Source organism: Chiloscyllium plagiosum, chromosome 6, assembly GCF_004010195.1.
Source record: "Chiloscyllium plagiosum isolate BGI_BamShark_2017 chromosome 6, ASM401019v2, whole genome shotgun sequence".
Classification (NCBI taxonomy): Eukaryota; Metazoa; Chordata; class Chondrichthyes; order Orectolobiformes; family Hemiscylliidae; genus Chiloscyllium; species Chiloscyllium plagiosum.
The window spans coordinates 74,813,019-74,828,437 of NC_057715.1; the positions used below are offsets into that span (position 1 = coordinate 74,813,019).

At 39.2% G+C, this 15,419-nt stretch overlaps 1 protein-coding gene across 2 annotated transcripts in view; it reads left to right on the forward strand.

The window, feature by feature from the left end:
- ddx10 (DEAD (Asp-Glu-Ala-Asp) box polypeptide 10) overlaps positions 1 to 15,419 on the forward strand; it is a 246,547-nt gene that overhangs the window by 176,359 nt on the left and 54,769 nt on the right. For both annotated transcript variants that reach the window (XM_043691861.1, XM_043691863.1), the window contains one exon: positions 1,425 to 1,475. In XM_043691861.1, coding sequence (XP_043547796.1) covers positions 1,425 to 1,475 — 51 coding nt within the window. The remainder of the gene's footprint in view (positions 1 to 1,424; positions 1,476 to 15,419) is intronic.

The following is a 15,419-nucleotide window of genomic DNA, read 5'->3' on the forward strand; positions in this document are numbered from 1 at the left end:
TGGATGACATTGTCTGCAAAAGATGGAAACATAAAGTTAGAGAGCAGTATTAATAGATTAGTAGGGCAAAGTGTGGCAAATGGGTTCATTTAAATCCTGTTCAATATGGACAAATGATTCAACAGATCAAATTTGGACCTTGAAAAGATAGATTAGACTACTGTCTGAATGGCGTAAAACTAGTAGCAGTGGAGGATCACAGAGTCTTGGGTGCCTGGTTGGATGGCGCTTGGAGAGTCAGTCTGGACTTTGATGGCCTGGTTCCACACTGTAAGAATTTTATGATACATACACACAGGTCATTAAAATGTTATGAATAATGCACAGAAAATCTCAGAAAGCTAACAAAGTGTTGACCCTTGTATTCTAGACCTCTAGATACAAGAATTAAAGCCAATATGCAACTATGAAAAGCCCTGATTAGATCAGTAGTGGACTGTTATTTTTAATTCTGGCCATCTGTTTGGAGAGAGTTATTGCCTTTGGAGGCAACCTAGTTGTATTAGAATAATACTGAACTCTATGGGTTAAATTATGGGAGCAGATGCCATAAACTAGGATTGCAGTACCTGGAATTTAGAAGATCCGGGAATAGTTTGCTCAAGGTTTTCAAGATACTAAGGAAAGCGGCAAGGTAGGTTTGAGAGAAACAGCTTCCACTGGTTGAGGAATCTCTGGTTTAGTAGCTCAAGAATTAAGCTAGAAAACAGTCTGTGCATAAATGTCCATCGAAGTTTGAAACTGTATTCTAGAATGCCAGTTGGTTTTGGATCAATTGTTTTCAAGTTTGAGTTTGACGGATTTCTCTTCACCAGAGTTATTAAAGAATATGGAATAAAAGTAGGTAAATGGAGTTTGGGGACAAATCAGCCTGGTTGCATTGAACAGGGTCGGAAAGCACATGAGTGGCTAATGGCTTCTCTTGCTCATTTGTTCTTAAAAATTTGAAATAATTTGGGAAAAAAAGGTCTTTAAATTAAGTCTGATCCCAGAGAACCATACTGTTTCGTAAGTATGGGACATACGTTTATCTGCTTTCCTGGTTGTGTTACTGTAAATTGTATTTTGACTTCACTTTTTATGCATTGTCCCCAAGCCCAGTAGAAACTGGGCTGAGACATCCAAGACTAATTTTACTTTGGAACTTTCAGCCATCAGACAAAAGGCACTTGTATTCTGTTAGTATGGGCTGAATTACCAGAGGTCTCAATGCTCAGTATCATTCAAATCTCAAGGAAACTTGTAAAATTGCAAAAAGCAAAACATAATAATGAACTGGCAGTTGTTACCTAGGGCAAAAAGGGAAGACCTATTGTTTTTTGCTAAAAAAATAAATTGAACATGAAGGATTGATTCACTATGCGTTTTGTGATTCTTGCTGTTCAAAACTTCTAATTGAATTCATTTTGTCCTTCTGTTTTTAGCTAAAAAGGCTTAAGGAGAAAGCAGAAAGAAAGGCAACCAGACCAAAAGATGTAAGTGTTTTACTTTTATAAATAATTAGTATTCCTGTCAGGTAAAAGGATATTCTTCACATACGCTATACTGTAACAACACTAAAGTACTATTAAAAACACGCCTACTGATATCCAATACAGTTGGTTGAGCTCTACAAAATTGACATTCCAACTAGAAATGTCATGAAACTGAATTATCAACAATGAGTATACATTTTCTGCTGCCGTAGATGTGACTCCAGGCTGTTTGAAACATGGGATTATGATATTAATGTTATCGTGACATGGTTGAGGGAGGGGCAAGACTGGCAGCTCCATATTCTGGGCTATAAAATCTTCAGACAGTGTAGCAGAGGATGGTGTTGTGATATTGAATCAGTAGTCAATCATTGCAAGAGGGAAGAATGTGATATCTTGGAAGGCACCTCAATTGAGGCCAACGGTAGATCTTAGAAACTAAAAAGGGCAGTCGCATCATTGTGAGTGTACTATATCCCCAAATGTATGGGAGATATACAGAAATGGATATGTAAGCACATATCAGAGAAGTGTAAAAATAAGAAGGTATTAATATTTGGGGATTTCAGCTTCTCCGATATTAACTAGGATAGACAAAATGTGAAAGGCTTGGAGAAGGTGGAATCTTAAAATGTATCCAGGAGAGGCTTTTAAGCTAGTCCATAGAACATCCTACAAGAGGTGAGGCACTGCTGAACCTAATTTTATGGAATGAAGCAAGACCAGTGGTAGAAGTGTCTGTGGATTTTATGAGAGACATGGTGATAGCAACCATTACTCAGCAATCTTTAAGTTTAATCATGGAAAGGATAAAGATTTTGAATTGGGGGAAGGCAAGTTTTAATATAAGACGGGATCTGGCCAAAGTGAACTGGGAACAGCTACTTGTAGGAAACTTTACATCAGAACAACGGAGGCCAACATATTCCTATAAAGATGAAGAGTGGTACTAAAAATTCCAGAGACCCTTGGATATTGAGGAATGTACAGGATTGAATAAGAGAATAAAAGGGAAGCTGAGAGTCATAGTCATATAGCATGGAAACAGACTCTTCAGTCTAACTTGTCCTTGCTGACTAGATATCCCAACATGACCGAGTCCCATTTGACAGCAGTCGGCCCATGTCTGTATAAATCCTTCATTAATAATTACCCATCCAGATACCTTTTAAATGTTGTAATTGTACCACCCTCCACCACTTCCTCTAGCAGCTCATTCTATATGCACACCACCTCAGCGTGAAAATGTTATCGCTGGGGTCCTTTTTAAAGCTTTCCCTCTCATCTTAAAACTATGCCCTCTAGCTTTGGACTCTCTCACCCTCTGCAGAAGACCTTGGTTATTCACCCTATCCATGCCCCTCATGATTTTATGAGCCTCTATAAGGTCACCCCTCTATAAGGTCCAGGATAAAAAGCCCCAGCCTATTCAGCCCCTCCCTTTAACTCAAACCCTCTGTCCCAGCAACATCCTTGTAAATCTTTTCAGCACCCACTCGAGTTTAACAACATCTATGCTAGAGCAGGGAGACTAGAATTATGCAAAATATTCTAAAAGTGGCCTCACCAATGTCCTGTAGAGCCACAACATGACATCTTAACTCCAGTATTCAATGTTCTGACCCATGAAGGTAAGTGTGCCAAACACCACCTTCACCACCCTGTCTACCTGCGACTCCACCTTCAAGGAACAGTGCACCTGCACCCCTAGGTCTCTATTCGGAAACACTCCCTAAACCCCTACCATTAACTTAAGTCCTGCCCTGATTTACCTTACCTAAACTCAATACCTCACATTTATCGAAATTAAACTCCCTTCTGCTATCCCTCAGCCCCTTGGCCTATCTGATCAAGGTCCCATTTTACTCTGAAATTATCTGCTACACAGCCTATTTTGGTGTCATCTGCAAACTTACTAGCTGACCCTCCTATATTCGCATCCAAATCATTTATATAAATGATGAAAAACAGTGGAACCAGCACTGATCCTTGTAGATACTGAAGGCTCGAGAAATCCTCGAGGTGTTTATGAGGGTGCAGGTGATTACTTAAAAAGTAAATTAGGAAAGCAAAGATGAGATGTGAAATAAAAACACTGGTGGATAAAATAAAGGAAAATCCCAAGGTGTTTTTATGTGTGTGAAAGGAGCAAGAGGATAACTGGGAAAGAATGGAGCCTTTTAGAAATCTAATTAGCAAACTGTGGATGGAGCTGAAAAATGTAAGTGAGGTTTTAAATGATAGGGAAAAATTATGTCGGTATAGAAATCAGAATAGAAGACTATTATATCTAAGGGAATTGCAATTAAGAGGCAGGAGGTACTTGTGGTTTTAGCTGGCTTAAATATGGAAGGATGTGACTGCACTAATGAGGATGCAGAGTAGATTTGCCAAGATGTTGCCTGAACTCGAGCAATGCAGCTATGAAGAAAAATTAGATAGGCTCAGGCTGTTTTCCTTTGAGCAGAGAAGGCAGAAAGGGGACCTGATTGCGGGGTACAAAATTATGACGACTGCAGGTTGGGTGTACAGGGAGAAATGTTCCTTTAGTGGACATATTAATACCTGGAGGAAACAAATCTAAGTTAAAGCAAAGGAGATTAAGAGGATTTAAGGAAGAATTTTTTCACCTAGAATATTGTGGGTGCCTGGAACTTGCTGCCTGAAAGAGCCATGGGAAACATCACAATGTTTCGGTGTTTGACCATTTGAAGTATGCAAGCTATTAGCTGAGTTCTGGAAATTGGGATGAGATTGGATAGACACTTTATGACCAGGGTAAATATGATGGGCCAAAGAGCCTTTTTACCTATGCTGTAATTCTGTGACTCTATTAACTTACTGCTCGATTATAAGTATGTACAGTGGGCTGTTTTTAAAAAGAAATCTAACCCTTATTTTTTTTTTTATTATTTTGTAAGTGATGTCTCAAAAACAATTGACAGCTTTGACTTTCAGGTGTTGAAATCGTGAACCTCAGGCTTCCAGTGGTAACTTCAGCCATAAGAGCATGTTAGAGCTTTCGCTACCTTTATTAATGACAACCGCGTTAGAAAATAGCATATCAGGAGTTTTTAATACGATTACAGCTTAGAATTAATTTAGTGTTTATCTTTGAGCTATTATGGCAGGTATTTTACTCTATGAATATACGTAGTTTTGCTCTTTTCAACCCTTTGTGATTATGAAATGAGGTTTGGTGCAAACAAGTAGTTGAGATACGCATAGTTTACTTTTAGTGAGAATTGTAACTACCATATAGGAGTTGTTGGCAAACAACAAAATATTTTATGTGGTTGTGAACAGTATTTGCATTCTCAAAGCTTTTTTCATTTTTACTGAATATGTGATGAAATGCTTGTGTATAGAAAGTAGCAGTGTTGAGGCCACAATATCAGCAAGTTTCCTTTCCCCTCACTTCACTGCAAAATGCTTTGGAGTGCTCCAACTTTCAAAGGTTTCTGAATCAGTTTAGGGTGGGTGGGAGGGGAGATGCCCATGTGGGAAATATATTGGCAATGTGTGCTCACATCACATGACTTAGTGCTTGAGAGTTGAAATCTGAAGCTGTGTTTAGTACCTTCACTTCTCTTGAATAGTTGAATAGATGTACCTTTGGCAGTTTGATAAGTCTGAGCAAGTTCATGTTGGTTACTTCTTCATGTTAGTCCCTTCTGCATTTGATGCCAGCCTGATAGTGTCCTTCAGGACTTGGCCAGATTAATATTAATGCCAGACCACTCTTGTTGGTGGATACTGCGTTGCTGATTCCCCTCCAGCTTCTTTTCCCCATGCCGTGGGAATACTAATTTATGCTTTGGTGCAAGAGGCCAATCAGCATTTTGAGCCTGTCTGTCATTGAATGAAATTGTAGTATTTTTGTGTTTGGAATTCCACATTTTCCATCTACCCCTGATGACCTTTGATTCCCTAGCTTAAAAAGAATCCATCTACCTCTGCTGTAAAAATCTTCAATGGCCCTGTGTTTTGGGACTGAATTTCCACTTCTTAGAACACAGAGAAAAAAATCTTTTCACCTCTTTCCTAAAAAGGCAATTCCTAATTTTAGAATCTCCCATATTAGGAAAAATCCTCTACTCACCTTCATTAAGTGACCAAAACTATTTGCAGTACTCCTGATGTGAGCTCACCAGTGCCATGCATAACTGGAATATAAGACTGCTATTTTTGTATTCAACTCCCCTCATGATGGATGATAACATTCAACTAGCTTTCCTATTTACTTGCTGCACTTGCATAGCAAGCTTCTGTGCATGGGATCACCCAGATCCTTATATCGCCCTTGTACCCACCATAAGGTTCATGGATTATCTTTAAGCAGTGCAAATATATTTTCATGAGCACAGTCATCAGGGCAAGTAAAACATCAGATATAAATTTGGCTGTACTTGAATGCAGAAATTGAAGTCTCAGTAGGATATGACATAAATATTTGAATTAATTTGTTTCTACTGTGTGCACTTAATGATTAGTGCAGTCATAAATGAAAAAAAATTATCAGACTAAAACAAAAATTAAAAATGACACATTGCACACTGGGGAATGAAAATCAAGCTTTGTGTATTGTGTTGGAATATTGGAATGGGATAAATATAATGAACTTAAAATAAGTGTACAAAAAGTGTAAAACTGCATGTGCTTTAGGATGATTTGCAGCATATCAAGCAGGCTGTATGAAGAGAAAATATGAAGTAATAGTTAAGGTACAAACCCTTCAGAATTATAAATACATTTAATTGAGAAGCATCAAATAAATTCAATCTTCTGTTAGTATCATAAATAATTTTCATATTGTTTGACACAATATGAATTTAATTTGAATAATTGAGGTGATTTAACCTTGGACTTTATTTAACCTCAAAATAAGTACAAATTTTTTGAGGATTTACTTAATAAAGACCTAGCCAATTATCTCTTTTTTGCCTCTATGGGAGATATTTGATGCTATCAGCTTTATTTCAGTAATTGATGAATGCATAATAAATGAATATGAAATTCATCAATGTATTCTTACAATCATGTGTCTACTTAAACTTTATCTAAAAATTGTATATCATTGATATCGACAAAGATATATAATATATATATGCTGAAAAATGTGTTGCTGGAAAAGCGCAGCCTTCTTCAGGGCTTATGCCCGAAACGTCGATTCTCCTGCTCCTTGGATGCTGCCTGACCTGCTGTGCTTTTCCAGCAACACATTTTTCAGCTCTGATCTCCAGCATCCGCAGTCCTCACTTTCTCCTATATACATGATCTCCCCATTTATACACTGAGAATAGATCTCTTTCTCCTTCCACCCTGACCTTTACCCCTACATATTTCAGCCCATTGCCAAAAGTACCATAATTAAGACCCTGTAATTTTCAAAGAAAATAATCTTTTATTGCATAAATATATTTATCAAAGTATGGTACAATACACACAAAGTATTCTATTTCACAGTAAAATCAGCCATGGGCACAGAGAGAGATAATAGACAGCATAAATCTAAAAGAAGGGGCTTACAAAAATGCCAAAAAAGCTGCCACATTGGGAAGTACAAAGACCAGCAAAGGGTCACAAAGCAGCTTATAAGAGCTGAGTGGGATTATGAAAAGAAACTTACGAGCGATATCAGAATCAATGAGACATTTTATAGTTACGTAAAGGGAAAGTGGGTGATCAGGAACAATGTTGGCCCACTAAAGATTGAAGATGGGGATATTGTCAGTGACTGTGGGGAATTGGCAGGCATGTTGAATAATTACATTGCCTGAGGATTTACAGTAGAAAAACAGGATAGTTTGCCAGAAGCTCTGGAAATTAATAGTGAATTGAGAACAAAGACTGAATAAAATTAATGTAAGTTAAACATCAGTAATGAGTAAATTAATGGAATTAAAGAGTAACAAATCCCCAGGACCTGGTGATTTCTATCTGAGGGTGTTAAATGAAGTGAGGGAGTGTATTGGAGATGTCCTAATTATAGTCTTTCAAAGTTCCCTAGATACAGGAGTTGTCCCTCTGGATTGGAAAATTGCACATGTCACTCCACTTTTTAGAAAGGGTGATAGAGGAAAACCAGGGAATTACAGACATCTAACATCAGTGGGGAAAGTATTGGAATCTATAATCAAGGATAGGATAACTGAACACATTGAAAATTTTTAGTTAATCAGCTTCCAGACAGGATCTGTGTCTCTTGCATTGTTTACTAATGACCTTATAGAGGTTTATATATTATAACGTGCATAGATAAGGTGAAGAACAAAGGTCTTTTCCTTAGGGTTGAGGAGTTCAAAACTAAAGGGCATAATTTTAAGATGAGAAGAGAACAATTTAAAAGGGACCTGAGGGGCAACATTTTCACAGAAAGGACGGTGCATATATGGAATGGAACTGCCAGATTAAGTGGTAGATACAGGTACAGTTATAACATTTTGGACAGCTACATGAATAGGAAAGGTTTAACAGAATATGGGCCAAATGCAGGCAAGTGGGACTTGTTTAGTTTGGGAAACTTTGTCGGTATAGATAAGTTGGTTGGAAGGGTCTGTTTCTGTGCTCTATAACTCTATGATACTGCAGTTTTGAATAATGTTGATACTCTTTCTATCTACGATTCATACTTAAGACTGAAATGCACAAATTGAATTGTGCTTTCTCCAGAAAGACTTCTAAAAAGGGATCCAAATATGGAGTGCCAGTCTGTCTTTAGCAAGGTGATTTTTCCTTGGGCATTCAATTTACTGGTTAAGAACATTAAAGCCTGTTCTTTTATCATTCACTGGTAGTGATTCTTGTCTGGTAATACCACATTGAATTCCTTTTTGTGTTTTTATTACTTAGGAATGCAGGCTTTGCTGTTATTGATAGTCATTTTATTTGCTGAGTAAATATCAACGTATCTGTACTGTAAATTTAAATCCAGGTGTTGTAGGTAAGAGGTTATCCAAACCTAAGCAAACATGCTCTTGTCGCACAGGGATGTAAGTTGAAACTATCTCTCAAAACATTTATGTTACTATTTAAATTACCTTGGATATGGTGTCAATGCTGAAAAATCTGGGATGACAATGCTATGAGTTTAAGTCATAATTCATGGATGTGTAAATTTCTTAATTAAATTTCAGAAGTGTGCAGTATTTCTGGAAAGATTGTATGATATATTGTAACTTGAATATACAAACTAGCATTGTAAAGTTAACAAAAATATCTTCTGGTTCTAAAATTATACAAGTAATTCCCTTGCAGTGTTGGACGTGACCAAATTGGAGAGAGCACCAAATACTGCAACCATTCTTTCTTGGAGGGGCTTCAAAGATTTAAGTAGTTTCTGCATCATATCACTTGAGCTTTTCCCACCAACTAACTTCCATTTCATCTTGTGCCCTTTTGGCTTCACATTTCCCCTCTAGTACTACTATTCTCACTTACACCGTTACTCCTACATTTCATCACAACCCCAACCTTCCTCCCTCTGAATTATCCACTCAATCCTGGATCCTCATCCTCCCTACATTTTGCCTATGACTTTGACCTTAACACCCATTCTCCCACCTTTCTAACCTGATGTTGGAGACCTTTCACTCTTAATGATTTTTGCTATGTGTTTCTGCTCAATCATCTCTTCAGCTTTTGAAATTTAATCAGTTTTTAAAATAAACTGTAATCCGTTTAGGATGATGAAAGTGGCTAGAGTACAAGAGCAAGGATGTGATGCTGAGGCTGTATAAAGCTCTAGTCAGACTGCATTTATAATGTGAGCAGTTTTGCGCCCTATTTCTAAGGAAGGATGTACTGGCCTCCAGAGGAGATTTACAAAAATGATCCTGGGGATGAAGGGCTTGTCATATGAGGAATGGTTGAGGACTCTGGGTCTGTATCTGCAGTTTAGAATGATGAGAGGGTTCTCATTAAAACTTACACAATATTGACAGGTTTGGATAGAACGTGGAGAAGACAAATGATTTGGTTGCGAGCATAAGAGGTACAGTTAGTAAGTTTGCAGATGACACCAAAATTGGAGTTGTAGTGGACAGCGAAGAGGGCTACCTCTGATTACAACAGGATCTTGACCAGATGGGCCAATGGGCTGAGAAGTGGCAGATGGAGTTTAATTCAGATAAATGCGAGTTTCTGCATTTTGGGAAAGCAAATCTTAGGTCTCCTTCTTATCGGAAAAATGTTGTGAAACTTGAAAGGGTTCAGAAAAGATTTACAATGATGTTGCCAGAGTTGGAGGATCTGAGCTACAGGGAGAGGCTGAACAGGCTGGGGCTGTTTTTTTTTCCTGGCGTGTCGGAGGCTGAGGGGTGACTTTATAGAGGTTTACAAAATTATGAGGGGCTTAGATAGGATAAATAGACAAAGTCTTTTCTCTGGGGTCGGGGAGTCCAGATCTAGAGGGCATAGGTTTAGGGTGAGAGGGGAAAGATATAAAAGAGAGCCAAGGGGGAACGTTTCACGCAGAGGGTGGTACGTGTATGGAATGAGCTGCCAGAGGATGTGGTGGAGGCTGGTACAATTGCAACATTTAAGAGGCATTTGGCTGGGTATATGAAAAGAAAGGATTTGGGCCGGGTGCTGGCAGGTGAGACTGGATTGGGTTGGGATATCTGTTTGGCATGGACGGGTTGGACCGCAGGGTCTGTTTCCGTGCTGTCCACCTCTATGACTAGCAGGAGAGACTAGGGCCTGGGGACACATCCTCAGAATGAAAGGATGACCCTTCATAACTAAGATGAGGAGGACTTCATTCAGCCAGAAGCTGGTGAATCTGTGGGACTCATTGCTGCAGAAGGCTATGGAGCCAAGTCATTCAGTGTCTTTAAGACCGAGATTCAGTGGATAGTTTCTTAATTAGTAAGAAGATTGAGTGTCACAGGGTGAAGGCAGGAGAATGGGGTTGAGAAAAATGTCACTTATAATCGAATGGCAGAGCGGACTCTGGCTGATTGGCCTAATTCTGTTCCCATATCATGTGTTCTCATAAGTTACTATATTTGTAATTCAGTCACCAAAGCTTATCACACCATTAGAGTTTTTGAAGGTTCTTTTATCATGAGGCAAAGAAAGGGCTTTTCGTCTCTGCTCTTCAAACTTATTTACAATGAGGATTTCCAATGTTTTACTCAGTTGGTGGTAACATCTTTAGCCGTATTATCTCCTTGTCTGGAATCTTCTGATGCCTTTTTAATTTGATACATTTCAAAGTTTCTTCCAATCTGTCTGTTCTACCCCATCTGACACTACCTCACAAAACTCTCAGGAACAGAAATAGGCCATTGGCCCTTTGACCTGCTGCATTAGAGGGCTATATGGTTTTTCCTACATCTTAATTTTTGAAAAATAGATTTGAAGAAATTACTAAACTTGGCCATGTGAGGGAGCTAAATTAATATCAAGAGAAACCTACTTTTTCTAATCAACCTGTTCAGGGATTTGATCTCACACCTCCGGAGAGGGACTTGCACTCAGGCCTCCCAGTCTAGGGTACCTACTCTACACCTCAAGGGGACCCCTTAATATCAGTAGAAATAGCCATCGGTCTAATGTACTCTGGAAGTCTTGGTATTTTGTGCATATGTTAATGAGGTACCAGTTTCATCAACAAGCATTTAATCAGTAATTTATTACTTAACTAGGGAGAAGTTCCAGCAGTTGTAGTTCTTTTTTTAAACGGGTGGTGCAATGTGGGCTTCAATTTGATTCATTTTTGCATGGTTTGCGTAACTGGATGTGAAATTACTATTTTAATGAAGTATATGCCCTTGAATTGACTCCTTCATAGATTAACTACCAATTTTGCTAATAAATGTCATCAGCAATCCCCAAGATATAAACAAAAAAGTAAGTTGTTTTAATCACTTGATTTTGAAAGAAAGACTCTTAACAAAACTCCCTGTCAAATTTTCTGCTGTTTTCATAAAATGTGGTGTTCTCTAGTGGATATGTTTGGCAGTGCATTTGTGTCATTTTTGCAATGAGCATTGAGTCTGGAATATAAAAGCTTTGATTGTGGCATTGTTTTATTAATATTAACTCTACAACTTTGTTAAAACTGCTAAGATCAGGCATGCTACAACTTAAAGTCAATTGTCTTTGAAGACAAGAACCTGAAGTTATATAACACCTTTAAAATCAGATATTCCACAATGCTTTACAGGAATGTAATCAGACAAATAAACTGATGCTAGTCAAAAAATGGGAGGTTGTAAGGAACATTTTCAAATGAGACAGAGTTGGAGAAGTGGAGAAATTAAAAGAGGGTTTCAAAGGCTCAGAAAGATAAACACAAGATCACTATGGCAGGTCAAACAAAAAATTAATGATGTACAAAAGATCACGATTAGGCAAATGCAGAGTTATTGGAGCATTCTGATATAAATACTGTTTGAAATATTTGAATACAATTTTTTACAGTGTAGAATAACAAAGACTAAGTATTTCGTGTAAATAAATTGTCATATTTTGTTGCACTTTTAGGATGAGGATGATTTTAATGTTGAATTAAGTTTTTTTGTGTATAATTGATAATGTTTTACTTTTGGAACCTGTCACTCTCTTCCAAGATCACATCTTTCCTGGCCACTGAATTTGTTCACTAGCATTTGATAGTGTATTTGGATGGAAATACTATCAAGCTGACATTTAGTGGAATCCACATCAAGCAAGGCTATGACCTGTCTTCCAGTTTGCAGTGTGTTTGGCTGTATAAGCAGAGCTCAATGGCTAGGTTAGAAAATCATTACAGTTTGTAATAACATATAATAAACTGAAATGAAAGGAAATGAAGATTATTTTATTAAAAGGTGTCTGCTGACTACTCAGCAAGATGGCGGCGATTCTGTAGAACTGCTCTGCCTAACATCCAAGGCATACTGGTGTTTTTTGCCATCCCTGGCCAACTTATGTGGTGGAATTATTAGTTTAAAACCTTACACAATACATATTTGTTAATATTTGGGAGTGGGAAGGATGCCAAAGGGAAAGGATTGAGCAAACAGCAGCAGAGAGGACACTCCTCTGCAGCACCAGGCATACCAGAAACAGCAGCAACATTGCCTCTCCTGAACCCCCTGGGGACCTGACAGACTCTCAGGAATCGGCTGCGGCGATGGAGAGACTTACCTTGAAAATTGGAGCTGCAATTGAGGAGATCCGTGAGGAGGTTCATGCCCAGGTCTAACCTACCGCATCCATACAGCAGAAGCATAAGCAGGAGATCCAGGGCCTTGGGGAGCGGCTGAATGAGGTGGAGGGTTGAACTAAGGCCTCGGAAGCTGCGATGAAGTCATCATACAGTCGGATCCAGGTGCTGGAGCGAGAGGTGCAGGCCTTGCGAGACCATATCGACGACCTCAAAAATCGAGGTCGGAGGATAAATCTCCAAATTGTCGGGCTCCATGAAGGTTAGGAGCCAGTCAGCTTCTTTGAAAGCTAAAAATCGCACAACACCAGGTTATAGTCCAACAGGTTTAATTGGAAGCACACTGGCTTTCGGAGCGTCGCTCCTTCATTAGGCGGAGCAACGCTCCGATAGCTACTGTGCTTCCAATTAAACCTGTTGGACTATAACCTGGTGTTGTGTGATTTTTAACTTTGTACACCCCAGTCCAACACTGGCATCTCCAAATCTTTGAAAGCTGGCTGCCAAAGTTTTTGGGCCTTCACATCGAGTCCAGCAGGCTGCAGATTGAAAGGGCTTATCGGGTTACAGTGCACAGGTCAGGGCGGGTGCAGCGCCCCCGCTTGGTCCTAGTGCACTTCCACAAGCAAAAAGTGATAGCTTCTAGATTACTGGGAAATGATCTCCAGGCACTGCTATACAAGGGGTCAAAAATCATGTTTTTCCAGGATTTCTCTGGAGCTTTAATTCGAAAGAGGAAGTCCTTCGATGAAGTGAAAAAGTGGCTGAGGAACCTGGGCATCCAGTACTCCATGAGATACCCCACAGTGCTCCATTTTAGCCATGAGGACTCGGTTTATACATTTGACTCAGCGGATAAAGTTTAAAAACTTTGTAGATACTTTAAAATAGACAGATTGGCCTGAAGAATATGGTTAATGTTTGTTCTCTTTTCCTTCTTTCCCCATGTTTTCCCTTCCTTTTTTTTAATTTCTTTGTTTCTCCCTAATAATTTCTTTTTTGAAAAGGGGGAAAAAAACCTTGAAATAAGTTGTTCCTATTGTTTTTTAATAATTGGATTTTCTGATTGGAAATTTTGTGGATGTCCTTTGTTGTCTCCCCCTTTTATTTTCGTTTATTCTTTTTCTCTTTTAGTCAAAAGTAGGGGTGACATGAAGCCAGGGATGGGTGGAGTGCTCATCCTGACTTCGTCTTTTTTCTGTTGATTTAAGGATCATCTCCTTGTTTTTTTTCCTGGCCTAAGGCTGGGGCACAGTCCGGGTTTGAAGGAGCTGTGACGGGGGAGATGGCTAGGGTGAGTGCCTCCTATGAGCAGGGGGAAGAATCTTCCATTCAAAGTTTTATAGTTGGTTTTCTTTGTAGCTTTTTGGTGGTAATACTTGTTTATAGTTATGATTGAGTAGTTTTTGTATATATATAGTTCTTCGACTCTTTGAGTCTTTATTTACTTGTGCTCGGCGTTTTGTAAGCTGAGTTCTTCCTCCAAGGGGTTCAAGGGTCTCTGAAAGGGGATATGCCTAAGTATCTTATTAAATGGTGCACCTGGAACATTAAGGGAAGTAATTCGTCTGTTAAAAGGAAAAAAAGTGCTTTCTAGCCTTAAGAGGGAAAGGGTTGATATTGCTTTGTTGTAGGAAACCCATCTTAATGATGGGGACTACTTGAAATTACAACCAGGGGGGGTTGTGACCAGGTATTCTTTTCATCCTTTACTACTAAAAATAGGGGAGTGACGGTACTTATTCAGAAAGATCTTCTGTTCACATTATTAGAGCAGGTGAAAGATTAGCAGGGACAGTTTGTGATACTTAAAGCCCTGATACATGAGGAGGAATATGGCATTTTAAATGTCTACTGTCTCCGGCGCATCCCCTCAAATTTTTGATTCGTGCTTTCTCTACGTTGAGTGCTTTTGAAACACAGAACATTATGTGGCGGGGGTGGGGGGGTGTTAATTGTCTTTTGGATCCAACAGTGGACAGGATGCCTTGTGGGCCCCCAACTATTTCTTCATAGGCCAAGCAGGTGGTTGATTTATGCGAGGAATTGGGGCTGAATAATATTTGGAGATGTCTTTACCCTACCGGCGGGGACTTCACCTTTTATTTTTTCAAACCCACATAAATGTCACAAGAGGATTGACCTCTTTCTGGATTCGATTATGGGTTATAAAATTGGGAATATAGCTATCTCTGATCACGCGGTGTGATATTTGGAGGTTAAAGCTAAGAATGAAGGGCTAGGTTTGCGGCACTGGCGTTTGGACCCTTTTCTCCTTAAGGATTCCAAATTTGTGGAATATTTTTTGAAGGAGTTTCAGGAATTCTTGACTATCGATTCAGGCACGGCTAGTAGTCCGTCTATGCTATGGTAGACTGCTAAGACCTTTGCTAGGGGATTACCTATTTCCTATTCGGCTAGCCGGAATCGACAGGAGGAGGAACAGCAGTGTCTACTTGAGACGCGGTTGAAAGCCGCCGAGGCGACACATTTTGCGCGGCCTTCAATGACTAAACTACAGCGGATCACAGCCCTCTGGGCTGCCTTGAATTCAATACTGACGCAAAACGCAAAGAAAGAACTTGCTTTTGCTAGACAAAGGCTGTTCGAATATGGAGATAAGCCAGGGAAGTAATTAGTGTACCTGACTAGGGAAAAGCATGCTCTCCAATCCATTACTGCAATCAGACAGCACCGGGTTCCTTGCATATGATGCTAAAAAAGATTAACGAGGCTTTTTGGAGCTTTTACTCTGAATTATATTTGTCTGAAGGTTGAGAGGACAGGAG